This window comes from Typopeltis vanoorti, chromosome 9 (assembly GCF_054136105.1).
Source record: "Typopeltis vanoorti isolate ZY-2024b chromosome 9, IOZ_Tvanoo_1.0, whole genome shotgun sequence".
Taxonomy (NCBI): Eukaryota; Metazoa; Arthropoda; class Arachnida; order Uropygi; family Thelyphonidae; genus Typopeltis; species Typopeltis vanoorti.
Window position 1 is genome coordinate 118,243,129 of NC_143557.1, and position 15,889 is coordinate 118,259,017.

Below are 15,889 nucleotides of genomic sequence, written 5' to 3' on the forward strand. Positions count from 1 at the left end.
AATAATGGTTTAAACCATAACTCAATGATGGTATAACATGATGAAATATCATGCCAGCTAGAGCATCACCTGGTTAAACAAGGCCCCCATTGTTTTCAATGAGGAACCAGGGTGAACAGCGAAAGGTCAGCTACTGGAACAAACCCCAACTCAACATCAGCAGAGATCAAGATTTATCAAGAAGCATCAATAGAAAAGAAATGGAACTAGAAGAAGAATAAGTACCAGAGTGATATAATAGCTGTTACTGAAATAAAGAAGACAAAAACAGATGAGATCTTTCTAAGCAACAAATACGAGATGTTATATTCAGACAATGACGATCAGGAAAAAGGAGTAGCTATAACATTAAACACTAAATATGCGGATATTCTTCTAGAATATCCACATATTTAGTGAATGGCAGACAATATCAAATAGAGTGATGTGGGCCAATATCAGAATGGGGAACTGGACAATGAGACTTAATCATGTTTATGGTACCACAAAAGGTTCTACTAAGAAAGAGGTGGAGGAATTTTTCAAGGCATTAGATCAGGCAGCTGATACAACGAAAAAGGAAAAGTTGGTCCTTCTTGGAGATCTAAACAGTACAGTAGGAAATGATTAAAAGACATATAAGAATCTTTAGAGAAAAGAGCAAATCTAATAATAATGGTAAGTACCTGCTGGAGTTCTGCTCAGGACTTAGACTAGTTATTACTAACACCATGTTCTAACATAAAAATGTGCACAAATTCACATGGAGAGAAGATGCAAGGAAGACGAAAAGTCTCATTGAACTTCATATTGAAAACAAGGGGGTGTGTAAGAAAGTTTTGAAAATCAAAGTTGAACAGCTATCAGATGTGACTGTAGACTCAAATACACAAACATTATTTAAAAAAAACTAAATGAAGTTAAAAACAAGAACCAACCTTGGAAATTCAATGGCAAACCATATAGAAAACCGAATGATTCAGCCAGAGAGGCATGTGGTGAGGTAATCTGCAAGGATAGAAAACCCAGAACTCAGAAAGGTCATGGCATCAGTGTTTTGAGATGCTAAAGGCATTTTGTTTATTAATTATCTTGAAAAGGGTAAAACAATAACTGGGGAATATTATTCCAATCTTTTAACCAGACTAGGTGAAAAAATTCATGAGAAAAGATCTGGTTTGCAGAAGAAAAAAAATCATCTTTCATCAGGACAATGCACTTGCCCACAAAGGTGTTTTGACAATGGGAAAATTAAGGGATGTTCAAGCAATTCTGCACTATGAATCGCTTGAACATCCACCCTATTCCCCAGATTTGGCTCCCTCTGACTTCTATCTCTTCCCACAATTAAATTTTTCCTTGCTGGTCAGCGTTTTTCTTTGAATCAAGAGGTGATTGCAGCTGTAGAGGGATATTTTGCAGATCTTACTGAGAACCACTATAGGGATAGGATAATGGCGCTTGAGCATCACACGAATAAATGTATTAGCCTTAAGAGAGATTATGTTGAAAAATAAAAATAATTTTGAAATTATAAATTTGTTTTTCATTGTTAGGCCTAGAACTTTTCAGACCACCCTCATAGTTGAGAAATCATGGGAATATGACAAGGATCTGTATTTAAGTTTTGTAGGTCTGGAAACGGCACATGACAAGGTGCCAAGAGGAAAGCTGTTCAAAACTCTCCAATTATATGGTGTTAATGGGACATTATATCAAGCAATGCATAGTCTCTATTTGAGTTGTAAATCAGCAGTTAGAATTGATACAAGTACAAATGCATGACAATGGTGTACATTATCTCCACTGTTATTCATCACTTGTATAGATCACATTATGAAGGAAAGTGGTATTAAACCTGATATCAAAATTGGAGATGTTAATCTCAGCTCTTTACTTTATGCAGATGATGTTATACTCCTAAATAAACCTAGGACAAGGTCTGCAGGATTCCCTGACCAAATTGAATAACTGCTGTAATAAATTTGATATGAAAATCAGCATTAAAAAGACTAAGATACTGAAAATATGCAGAAACATTGAAAACAGCAACTGCATCCTGAATGAAAACGAATGATCTATACAACAAGTGAAACATTTCAGCTATTTAGGCACAATATTTAGTGAAGAAGGCAAATTAAATTTGAAATAAACAGCAGAATTAGCAAAGCTGGCAGGGTAGGAAGTTAATTGGATAAATTTATATGGAATAAGAGAGCAATTAGTTAAAACACTAAACTAGCTGTATACAAGACAGTGTTCAAACCAATTTTAAATTATGAATTTGAGAGCTGGGTTAGAAATAAAACTCTTGATCAAAGACTGGAGACAACAGATATGAGGGGACTGAGCACAAGTGGCATCAGTGGCAGTATCATATTAAAAATGAGGATATTAGGAAAGAACTTGACACTGTGAGCATTCAGGAATGTGTTATCAGAGCTAATCTCAGAACGGGAGGGGAAAGAGTAGTTAAACAAGTGTTCTTTGCCAGACAGCAGGAAAAAGACCCAGAGGAAGACCAAGATGTAGGTGGATTGATACAGTAAAAAGTGCCTTAGAAGACAGAAATATAAGATCTGATAATATTGGAATGCTGATAGATAATGGCTAATCTGGAGGAAAATTGTTGATAGGAAATTAATAATGATGTAACATTTCATGTAGTATTATCATAAGATCCTGTACCCCCTGAGGATATATGTCAGGAATTTGATTATGATGATGATGGATTTAGATTAGTGGAACCATTTCTAGTATAGAAATGGTTCCACTAATCTAAATCTAGGAGTGAGACCATATTAATTTTTTTTTCTTTAATTCTAATGGAGACTACAAGTAAATCATACCACTCAGGTATGGGAAAAATTCTGAGGAGGAAAAGACATATGGGCTAATGTCTCCTTTGAGGCTTTCTTTACTGTTGCCTTCTCCTCATAACAAAGTTTTCCAATAGATAGTTGGTATAAATCCTCTTTGCCTCCTTGCATGCTCCAGCCTTGATCTTTTGAATCTCCTTTCCACTCTTCAATGCTCATGAGTAAGCTATGATTTCCCTTGCAAATTAGGACAGTTTGATCTTTTGCATTTTATGCTCTTTACTACCATGTCATCAGACAAAGATGGAAGAACCATGACAAGCCATCTTGCCATCACAGTATTTCTGATATTATAAGGTTCTTCTTTCAGCACAAGAGGTTCTTTCTGGATATAGAGCCTAACAAGGCAGTTGCCATACCTTGGTTTCATTAATGTTGGGGAGGGAGGTAGGTGTTAAATGCACAGATGATATTTCTAGTTGGTACTAGAATACCATACCTATGTATGAGAGTTCGTCTTATGGCTGTCACCCCTTAATCTTTATCAGGAACATTGAAAAGATGCCATTCCAATAATCCTCCTTGAGAAAAGTTGTTTTGTTTGGTATGTGGTAGGATGATTACTATGACTGGTATTCTACCAAGTGCTATACTGCTTGCAGTTCCTCTAAATGTTTACAGGAGGATATTTCGACAAGAATGTCTCCTGAATAGAGTTCTTACACTGATTTTGGAATCTTGCAAACCCTTCTAAATCCTTCTGGATAAAAGAGGGCGACATTTTCTCAATTGGATGTTTACCTGTTGCACGTATAATGAGGAAATTTGGTATATTTGTAGGTAACCCTGATGTGTTTTGTTTATTGTCTGTTGATGTGCAAATAGTTTTTGTACTGGGTTAGGGTTTGTTTGAGACTCGTTCTCAAATGAAGTAAGAATTCAGTGCCAGAGGGCCCCATCCACTCACCACAGAGCCACACATGGATGACTATTACCTGCTAAGCAATTGACTGCACTTGGAAGTGGAACATGAGGGCTACCCCAACTCCCATACCAACATCACAGCAAGCTTTAGACTTTATCTCCAGATAAAGTTTCTGAAGATAAAGACTTTATCTTCAGAAACCGAAGCGATTATAAATCGCTTCATTTTCTGAATGAAAGCATTATCCAAGCTCTAGACATCAGAGTAGCCCATACTGTACAGATAGCACTCAGTGCATTAAATACAGCTGCATTCCATCATGCTGCTGCTGCTTGTGCAGATTAATGAAGCATTCCATGCCTTTCCTTTCTCTGTCAACCAGCAACTCTTTGTAACACACTGAACAGAATACTCTGATTTGTACATGTTTATATAGATGGTTCCAAAATCAATCTGGAATCTGCAGTTGCTTCTCAGACAGCATAATATACAATCAGATCCCACCAGAATGTACTAATTATACTACTGAACTATATTCAGTAGAGCTTCCATTAAATTACATAAAATTTAAATGCAGCTTGACATGCATTACCAACAACATCCAGTGCAATCCCAGATCCAACATTTGTTCTGTTGTTAACAAGGCTCCATCTGGGTGTTTGTCTGTGCAGGATCCCAAGCCACGTTGAGATCATGGGAATTGAGCTGCAGAAAATGCTGAAGGTAGGTTAGCTTATTCCCTAAGATCTACTGTTCCCTATACAGCTTATTTCTTCCACAGTTCTTCTCAACCGTTTCTCAAGTATACTGGCGTAAATCTTACCAGGAATACTCAATAGAGAAATACCTCTGTAATTGAAATACAATTTTAATTAATACAGACCAGTATTTTACAATAAAAACATTTATTCAAACCTACCAGTTTCGCCAGCAAACTGTCTGGCTTTTTCAAGGCATTACAGAGATATGAAAGTTAGTAAATGCAAATTAAAAGGAACATAAAAAACGTTGTAAACCAAACTAGTATCTATGGTTACACATTTCGCGTGACAGAGATGACTTATTGTTCTTATTCATTATCACGCATGCGTGTTTGTTGTAGACTTGTAATGTGATTACTGGCTAGCTGTAGTTCAGATTGATTGAGAGAGAGAGGATCAAGTTTTTCCACGAACTGTTTAGAATTACACCCTGATTTCTGTTGAGGTTTCCACCGGTTATTAGTACTATTGTGGCTTCCTTAAATACACGATGTCTGTAGTCGTCATTGAGATATGGCATGGAGCTGTTTTGCCAATCTATCGTGTGGTTAGACGTGCAGAAATGATGTGCTAAGCCGGAAGAGATGCTTCTGTTGTGATTTACATCACTAACATGTTCTTTTTGTCTAATTTCTAAACTTCGTGAAGTTTATCCGATGTAGGCAAGACCACAGGAGCAGGGAATGTAATATACTCCTGGATATTTGTAGAACGGAACTTTATCTTTTGGAGATCCTAAAACTTGTCTGATGTTGGTGGTTGGTTTGAAGACCACTCTGATGTTGTGGGCTCTTAGTATTTTTGCTATTTGATAAGAAATTGAATTGATGAAAGGTATCACTACAGTAGAAATGTGCTGATGGTGGGATTCTTCTTTTCTGGGGTTGTCATTGTATAGATATTTTTTGATAATGTTTTGAGGATATCCATTTTGTGATAATGTGTTGGCTATTAGTGAGAGTTCATTCTGTGTATCCTCCTCTTCTGATATAAACTTTTTGGCTCTATGTTTCAACATGTGGATAATACTCAGTTTGTGTGACTTGTGATGGTTTGAAGTATAGTGAAGATATCTTCCAGTATCTGTGGGCTTTCTGTAAATGGATAATTTGACACTGTTAGGTTGTTTTTTTATTAAAAAAAAATCTAAAAAATGCAGTTGGTTGTTGTTTTCTACTTCCAGAGTGAATTTTATCTTGCTATGTATTGAGTTGATTTTATCCACAAATGATTTTAGGTTGTCTAAGCTGTCTTGCCATGTGATGAATATATCATCCACATATCTCCACCATGTAGATGGTCTCGGAGAGATTGTAGAGAGAATTTCTTTTTCAAGTTTTTCCATGAAAAGGTCTGCACAAGATGGTGATAGTGGGCTTCCCATTGCTAGGCCTTCTAATTGTTGGTATATGGTGTTGTTAACCTTGAAGAAATTAGATTGAAGGCAGTGTCTAAACATCTGTGTGATGTCTAGAGGAAAGAGGTCTTGATGATGTTTATTACCTCTTCTACTGGAATATTGGTGAAAGGGATACAACATCTAGGCTGGCTAGCATGTCAGTTGGTGCAATCTTAATGGCTTGGAGTTTATTTACAAAATGTTGACTATTCTTGATATAGGATTCTGTTGATCTTATTTTATTATTTAATAAGTTTGCAAGATGCTTTGCCAAAAGGTAGGTTGGTGATGATCTTCCATCAACTATTGGACAGAGAGGTATATCCTGTTTATGTATTTTAGGTGCCCCATATAGTCTTGGAGTGATAGGATGTGAGGATTTAAGTGTTCTCTTCACTTCTTCTGGCCAATTGTTACAATTTCTGATTAGTTGGCTTGTTTCATTATGATTTTTTATTGTGGGGTCTCTGTCTAGGATTTTATAAGTTGAGGTGTCTGATAGTAATACGTTTAACTTATCATAATAATCTTTAGAGTTGAGGATAACTGTAGAATTTCCTTTATCAGCTTTTGTAATAATGATATCTTTATTTTTCTTCAAGTTGAGAATTGCCTTTCTATCATAAGGAGATGTGTTGAGAACAGGTTGTTTGGCTTTGGCTAGGATTATTGTACTTTTGAATCTAATATTAATTGCCACAAGTTCTTTGATGAAATTTCCAACAACGTAGAATACAGCATATGGAATCAATTAGATCAAATGATACAACGCAGTTATGAAAAAACTTTCAAACTTTATAAGGACAACCAAATTAGGAAATTCAATGAACTTTACAAGAAAAAATATCGGACACAAAACAACCTCCTGGATGACAAAGTGATTTTCAATTTGTCAAATCATAGCCTCACAAAAAATGAATCTGGTATTCTCAAAAAAGGTTTTAATTTCGTGATTAATTTTAATTACGCCCAAACACATTCCTAAAATGGATTTTATGTGTGGAATTGAAAAAGGCCTATATCCACTACCAAAAAACGTTGCCGACACTATTAGATTCAAAAGTACAATAATCCTAGCCAAAGCCAAACAACCTGTTCTCAACACGTCTCCTTATGATAGAAAGGCAATTCTCAACTTGAAGAAAAATAAAGATATCATTATTACAAAAGCTGTTATTACAAAAGCATGCGTGATAATGAATAAGAACAATAAGTCATCTCTGTCACGCGAAACGTGTAACCATAGATACTAGTTTGGTTTACAATGTTTTTTATGTTCCTTTTAATTTGCATTTACTAACTTTCATATCTCCGTAATGCCTTGAAAAAGCCAGACAGTTTGCTGGCGAAACTGGTAGGTTTGAATAAATGTTTTTATTGTAAAATACTGGTCTGTATTAATTAAAATTGTATTTCTATTATAAAACGACCAAAAATGTATAATTTACCTCTGTAATTCTCAAATTCAGTTTTATTTCTCTTTTTATATATGGGTATATGAGAGCTCTACTCCAATCATTGGGAATTCGTCCCTCTGTCCAGGCTTTCTGAACTATGCAGTGCAGCCACTGTAAGACTTTTATACAGCCATACTTCAGAATTTTTGGTCGAATATCATCTACTCCATTTGATGGCTTTTTCTACTTCAAGTATGGATATGTATTCATGGCTGTATGCCTGTTGAGTGTTTTTTACCACTGTGCTATCACTGCTTGTTTCATTTAGCAATTTTTCGAAGTAATTACTCACTACTTCAAGGATATCTTTTTCTCCCATTTTCATGTCACCTTTATTATCTCTAACTCCTTTTACAGTACTCTTTCCTCCATTTCTAAGCTTCTTCAACAACCTCCAGAATATTTTGCCACCTTCTTAATATTTATTTTCTATGTTCTTGCCAAAGTCCTCCCATGACTTTTGTTTAGCTAGTTTTACAAAGTGTTTAGCTTTCTTACATTACATTTGTCTCTATATTCTCTAAGAGCAAAAGTTGACTTATTTGCCAGGAACTTTTGATATGCTTTCTTCTTTTCCTTCACTGCCTCTTTAACTTCCTGTGTCCACCATGGAGTTCTGATTTTTCTATCCAGTGATCACCACATGCCTCTCTGGCTGAATCAATCAGGGTTTTCTTCAAGTTTTCCACTGAATCTTCAAGGTTTGGTTCCTGTTCTCAAACTCTTTCATTTTTTCTTCAATAAGCTTTGTGTATTTCAGTCTACAGTTCACATCTGAGAGCTGCTCAACTTTTATTCACTTTAAAACTTTCTTACATGTTATTCTTTTCAATATGAAATTCAGTTTTATCCTGCTCAAGACTAAATAGTGATCACTTCCAATTTCAAATCCTCTGTACACTCTGGTGTTCTGCACCAGAGAGAAGACATCATCATCAACAATAACATAGTCAATGAGACTTTTCTTATTCCCTTACCTCTTTTCTCCATGTGAATTTGTGCACATTTTTATGTTGGAAAATGGTGTTAGTAATAACCAGTCCATGTCCTGAGCAGAAATCCAACAAAGAGTGTCATTGTTTTACTTTTTTTTTTCTTTTTTTTAACACTTTGCGAAACACTGCATTATTGGTGCATTGATATTCATATCTGTTTTTGTTAAATGTGTTGCAATATATTATCATTTAGGTTGAAGTGTATGAATAAAACTCCACTGTATATTCATGACAGAATGAGAACAAAAAGAGAAAATAACATTTTGGTATTATTATTATTATAAAAAATAGTTTTGACCTCGCAGATATCCAGGATCCATGGACCACACTGAGAAACACTGCATTATTATTATATATTAATATTCTGTGATTGATTTGGATGATTTACACTTTTTTCTTTTCCAGTTTCACAACAGATTTCAACAAGGTGAAATGTAACATTTTTTTTTTTTTTTTTTGATGATGAGTGGGATGGGAAAGATCGGTCCAGGCAAATGTTGCAATTGCATCCTTGTGTGCAAACACTAGTGTGAGGCTAAATGCTGTTCATAATGGCAACCATTTTGAACTACTTGTGTGCTGCATTCGTTCATGTGACTGATTGTAGCATCACTCACGGTGATAAAACTAGAGTGCTACTGTCCACTGTGATGTGTAAAACTTTCTGCTGTGTTCAGATTGGGGAGGGGGGGGGAATGGAGGCATTACTTTCATACCACCCCTCTTGTCATTATTTACTGATGTGGCAATAGTAGAAATGCCTACCTTGTTAGAAGAAAACTTTTTTTGGCTGCATTAGGAATTGTTCCACCATTGTGGAACATTAGATATATATTTTCAAATGGTAAAACCATTCATGTGAGCACTTCAATAACTGAGTAGGTAAAGCCTTTGCTGCTTTGCCAGTAGCATGTTCTGTGTTTGAATGTCACCGTGGCATACACTATGTTAGTAAAATTTAGCATTGAAAAGTTATTGGGATTACTTGAAAAAAATAATGAAGTTAAGGTTTAAATTTTCATTGCTCAGTTTGATATTTTTACTGTTTTGTTTACATAAGATGCTTTATGGCATGAAAAAAGCCATGATTGTCAGCCTCACTTCATTCACAGCAATAATGTGCTGTAGGTTTTTCAAGCATTGTATGAGTGATGAGAAGGATTGACATAAAATATATATTGTACTCGTGTTTAAGTTTTCAGAATATGTGGTTGGTCAATCCAAAATTATTAGGAGATGATTGTTATCCCTATCATCATTCATTCAGTATCTGAGAAGATGCATGAACTTACAATTTGCAGTTTGATATTTTCTTATTTGTTATTAAGCTTTTTTTTTTTTTTAGATGCTCTTTAAGATCATGCTATCTCCTGTAATCCAGCATTGACTTTTATGTGACTTAGAGGACTATTGATGCTTATAAATGCAGAATACCAATTGTGTTCGTATTATGCAGTTTTATAGATAGGCGAGGAGGAGACATACATCCAGAAAATTCTCCATTCCAGCTCTAAGTTTGTTGCAAAGTTGCCAGTAAAGAGGATTCCATTTTTTTCTGAATGGAATAGCTGTCTAGTCATTTATGTTTGTGGAAATAATTATTTTAAAGCTAAAATAGAATAATTTCTTGTAAGAACAAATCATCTTTCTTAATACCACTTATGTTCTTACTTTCTTGTATTATTTTTTTTTTTCAGTGTATGATTCAACACAGCAACTGTTTGTACTAAACTTTAGAGGACTTTCATTTTCTTTTCCTATAGAATCCAAGTTCCAGGTAACTACTTACCTAATTTCTTATGTGTAATAAGTTTTATTTGTTTTGTTAGTCCTCTTTTATTCATCATTGTGCAAATATTGTTTGGTAGATGAAGATGAAATAACATACTTGTAATTTTGATGTTACTAGTTTTAATTGTTTAGCCTGTAGAGCATGTTGTTTAATATCTGTAAAACTTTGATTCTAAGACCTTTCAATGATGTAGATGTAGTCATCCTTTTACAATCCAACTGTTTCCTACATCAACAAAAGCATGTAGTTAGTCAGAAATTCTTACAGTAACAAAACAAAACAAAAAGTAGATCAAACCATTTTTGCCAATAGCAAAATAAAAATAAATTTGTTAGCTTCTTCTTTGAGTGCCATATCCTATCAGAGGTCAGTGACCACCTTGGCAAATTTTGAGCAATCCTCAGCCACTCTGAACAATATCTCAGAGCTCATGCCAGGCAAGAGTTTCTTCGTCTTCCTTGTCCACTTCTTCATGTTTCTCTTCCCTTTTATAATCAATTGAGGTATATATTTTTCATTATGAAGTAGGTGAAAAGATATGCAATTTTTCTTCTTTTTATGGTATCTAAAAGTTCATGTGATTTCCTCATTTGTTCTAATATTTCTTGATTGGACGTTTTGCTGTCCATGGGATTTTTAACATGCATCTGTATAACCACATTTCAAAGCCTTCAAGTTTTTTTTTTTTATCAATGTTGTCTTCAAGGTCCAAGTTTCTGCACCATTCAGCAGTACAGACCATACATAGCATTTAACCATTGCATACTCTAAGCTCTAAATTTAAATTGCAGTTACACAGTTTATTTCCATTTCTGGATTGCATTCTTCATTTAACCAGCATCAGAGATATTTAAATTTTGTCACTCTTTCTATTTGTTTCCCTTTTAAAGAAAGTGTTAAATTAAGAATTGGTTTCTTGCTTATGACCATGAATTTAATTTTGGTGATATTTATTCTTAATCCCATTTTTTCACTCTCTGCATTCACTAGTTTGAGAAGATTTTGAAGATCCTGAATATTGTCAGCCATTTACATTAATCTCTTCCTTTTAAGATTTTTTGAAATATGGCTTCTGACTATATGTTAAAAAGGAGAGGTGACAGCACACCTCCTTGCTTTACTCCTCGTTTGATGTTAATGGAGTCTGTAATAATGTCATCAACTTGAACAGATACCTTCTGGTTCCAATATAAGCTTTCGATGATCCTAATGTCTTTACCTTCTAATCCAATTCTTTTTAAAAATTCAATCATTTTAGTATGTTGGACTTTGTTGAATGCTTTCTCGAAGTCAATGAAGCAAATGAATACTTCCTTGTTTTGGTCACTACATTTTTGGAATAAGATTTGAGAACAGAAAAGAGCCCCTCTCATTCCCAAACTGCCTCTAAAGCCAAATTGGTTATCACTGATGTTGTCTTCACATTTTCTTTATAAACTTTTTTGAATTATGTTCAGAAGCATTTTGAGAACATGACTCATTAGACTGATCGTTCTATATCATTACAAGTTTTCACATTTGCTCTTTTAGATAGCATGATGAAGGTCGGCTGTAACCAGTCTTGAGGGATTATGGTTGTATCGTAGAGCTTATTAAATAGCTTTACTAATATAGTAACGTTGTCGCCTTCTAATAACTTTACTATTTCTGCTGGTATTCTACCTCTTAAGATAGAATTCAGTGCATATTCTACCTCTTATTTTAGAATGCATGGACCTTCCATCTATTCATAAGTATTTTCTGGGTTTTGTTTGTTATCAGTAAAGAGTTCTTCTACATAATTCATCCATTCTTGTATTTTATCATACTTTTCAGATATTATTTCTCCCTTTTTTTTGTTTTGACAGATACATAGTTGTTTTTTCTTAAATATACCTGAGGTCTCGTTCAGTTTTTTGTGTAGATTAAAACTGTCATGCTTTTCCTGGAAAATCTATTTCTTTACATTTTTCATTCACCCAGATTTCTTTTGCTTCTTTGATCTTGTTTTTAATGATTTTCTTAACCTCTTTATATTTTGTTGGACTATGATTTTTATATGATCTGTGTTGATCCACAAGAAAGAATTTTGTCAGTTATTCAATCATTCTTTTTTACTGCTGTATCAGAACACAAAGTACTGGCATATTTCTCCATGAAGGCAGATTTTAATTTGACTCATGATTCATCAACCCTCATGACACCATCATTCTTGATAAGTGCTATCTCTTGATTCAGATCTTGACTCAGTTTTCTTTTCTTATCTTTGGGTTTTTTTAACTTTCCTAGATCAAACTTTTGGTTGATGTTTCTTAATTATAGCCAAGAGTTTCATGCCGAATATAGAAACTATAAACGTTTCGGCGGATCCAAGCGTGAGCAAACCTTTCATGACAGGGGCAACTCGTAGTAAAGGTGGACTAAGCTCTGATCACTATCCTTAGTATTTCCCATGATGTAAAATACATGTCCTAGCAGACATGTATGATGTTATACATTATGGGGAGGGGGGGGGTCACTACCCAGACCGGTTTTGACCTTTATTGAGGTCTCATCAGTGGGAGCCAGACACAAATGTAAATAAATACTCAGGTTGAAGTGATGCAGAACTTATACTTTACCATACGAGTTGCTAAAACGGTGTCACATCACAAAAGGCACCAAGAATTACTGAAAAAGAGAGCCAAAAGGCTTCACTTTGGTGATGCAAAATTATTCAAATTAAGTGGATATTGAATCCACCATTATTTCAAAACCGAATTCGGCTTTGAAATAATGTTGGATTCAATATCAATTTGAATAAGCAAGTAATCAGTTTGATTTCTGACTATATTTGAATTATTTTCCTGTGGTGATCGCCAAGTATATAGCCTTCGGGGTGGTAGCTTAAACCATCTGTTTGTGACTATTAGTTCCTCTTCTTGGCAGAATTGAATAAGACTGCCTCCTTTCTCATTTCTTGTTCCAGTCCACGTTCATCAAATATATCTCCACTTCTACCTTGTCGAACTTTAGCATTGAAATCGCTCATGATGATGTTAATAACATGTTTCTTTGTATTTTTCATCATCATCATCAAATTCCTGCCATGTACCCTCAAGGGGTGTACAGGATATGATAGTAATACATAAAAAATTTACATCATTACTAACTTCTTATCTAAAATTTTCCTCCAAATTAGTCTGTTACTTGTCAAGACTCCAACATTATCAGATCTTATATTTCTATCATCTAAGGCACTTTGTACCATATCCATCCACTTATATCTTGGTCTTCCTCTGGGTCGTTTTGCTGCCAACCTGGCAGAGAACACTTGTTTTGCTAATCTTTCTTCGCCCATTCTATTTAAGTGACCATACCACCTGGGATTAACTCTGCTAACGCATTCCTGGATGTTGATAATGTCAGGTTCTTTCCTAATATCCTCGTTTTTAATATGGTATTGCCATTGATACCATCTGTTCACGCCTATAATCTTTCTCAGGACTCATATCTTAAAACTGGTTTGAACACTGTCTTGTATACAGCTAATTTAGTGTTCCGACTAATTTCTCTCTTATTCCATATGAATTTATTCAAGTGACTTCCCACCATACCAGCTTTGCTGATTCTGTTGTCTATTTCTATATTTAATTTACCATCTTCAGTAAAAATCGTGCCTAAGTAGCTGAAATGTTTTACTTGTTCCACAGGTTCTCCACTCAACACAATTGACATTTTCAATGATTCTGCCTATTTTTATTGCTGACCTTCATACCATATCTATTACAACAGCTATTCAATTTAGTCAGAGAATCATGCAGACTTGTAGCGGATTTATTTAGAATATATCATCATCCGCATAAAGCAAAGAGCTGACATTAACATCTCCAATTTTGATATCATGTTTAATACCACTTTCCTTCATAATGTGATTAATATAGATAATGAATAACAGAGGGGATAATGTACATCCTTGTCTCACACCAGATTTAACATTAAACCATCTTCCTGTACTTCCTTCAATTCTAACTGCTGACTTACAACTCAAATAAAGACTATGTATTGCTTGATATAATGTCCCATTGACACCATATAACTGTAGCGTATTGAATAGCTTCTCTCTTGGCACCTTGTCATATGCTTTTTCCAAATCGACAAAACTTAAATACCGATCTCTGTTATATTCCCATGCTTTCTCGACTGTTTGTCGTAAAGTGAAGATCTGATCCTGACAGCCTCTATTTGGCCTGAATCCAGCTTGTTCTTCACCAAGCTTTTCTTCCACAATTCTTCTCAACCGTTTCTCAAGTATACTTGCATAGATCTTGCCAGGAACACTCAGTAGGGAAATACCTCTGTAGTTCTCACATTCAGTTTTATTTCCCTTTTTATATATGGGTACTATGAGAGTTCTACTCCAATCATTAGGAATTCGTCCCTCTGTCCAGGCTTTCTGAACTATGCAGTGCAGCCACTGTAAGATTCTTATACCACCATACTTCAGCATTTCTGGTCGAATATCATCTACTCCTGCTGCCTTTCCACATTTTAAGCCTTTGATGGCTTTTTCTTCTTCAAGTATGGTTATGTATTCCTGACTGCATGCCTGGTCAGTGTTTTTTACCACTGTGCTGTCAGCACCTTGTTTCTTTTTTTTATCAGTTTTTCAAAGTAATTACTCCATACTTCAAGAATATCTTTTTCTCCCATTTTCATGTCACCTTTATCATCTCTAACTCCTTTTACAGCACTCCTTCCCCCATTCCTAAGCTTCTTCAACAACCTCCAGAATATTTTGCCACCTTCTCGTTATTTATTTTCTAATTTTGTATTTTTCATTAGTTATTTTAATTGATCATAAAATTCTTCGATCTCAGTATCATTCTTGTCAGCAGTAGAGAGCATAGACCTGTATAAGATTGATATCTATTGGCTGACCTTTCAATTTTAATAACATCATCCTATCTGAGTAGAGGATGTATGTCAACAGTGACTTATTGACATCTTTGTTTATTATTATTCCAACTCAATTTTGATGATTGTTTTCACTACTTCCAGAGTGGTACATTATCATGTTATCAACTTGACTTTTGCCTAATCCTGCCTACCTAACTTTACTCATTCCTAAAATCCCAATTCCAAGTCTTTTAATTTCTTGGATTTTGTTTCTTAGCTTACCTGCTTCATACAGGTTTCTAACATTTCCAGGTTCCTAGTTTTAGTGGACACACCATTTTAAGTCCAGAGATTCTTTATACCCCTGTATCATTTAAGGGATGGAAACTTGGTACCTATTGTGTAGATTTGTGAGCCATGGTGATTAGTCTGGAGAGAATAGAGCAGTAATTTTCTCCATTTGTTTTCTGCTCTGCAGTATTACAGATGTACACAATAAATGGTATTGCCACCTGCAATTTTCTAGTCACAAGCTTTGCCGTATTCATGAGAATTCATCTTGTGTCAGTTCTGACAAAGCTCCTTCCCTTTATCAGAGGATTGAACCCTTTAATTTTCCTTGCTAACCTCTAAAAATTATAATCACCACAACTGTAACATGTTACGTCAAATTCTACATATAATTATATAATTAACAATTAATATTTGGAAACTCAGAATACCTATATTAGCCATTCTTGAAAGATGCATTTCATAAATCCATATAATTTGTATTTTGAAACAACTTAAGGAGCATAGTCTGGAGAATGACATGCAATGGTAACAAGAACTTGATGATTATATCATGATGTCAAGTTAAAATATTTTCTTACAAAAATTTTTGTTTTGTTTTTCAGATTTAAATA

At 34.7% G+C, this 15,889-nt stretch overlaps 1 protein-coding gene across 2 annotated transcripts in view; it reads left to right on the top strand.

The window, feature by feature from the left end:
• Nucleotides 1–15,889, top strand: part of LOC150103461 (phagosome assembly factor 1) — a 408,178-nt gene that overhangs the window by 286,449 nt on the left and 105,840 nt on the right. For both annotated transcript variants that reach the window (XM_090398202.1, XM_090398201.1), the window contains one exon: nucleotides 10,033–10,112. In XM_090398202.1, the coding sequence (XP_090254328.1) occupies nucleotides 10,033–10,112 (80 nt within the window). The remainder of the gene's footprint in view (nucleotides 1–10,032; nucleotides 10,113–15,889) is intronic.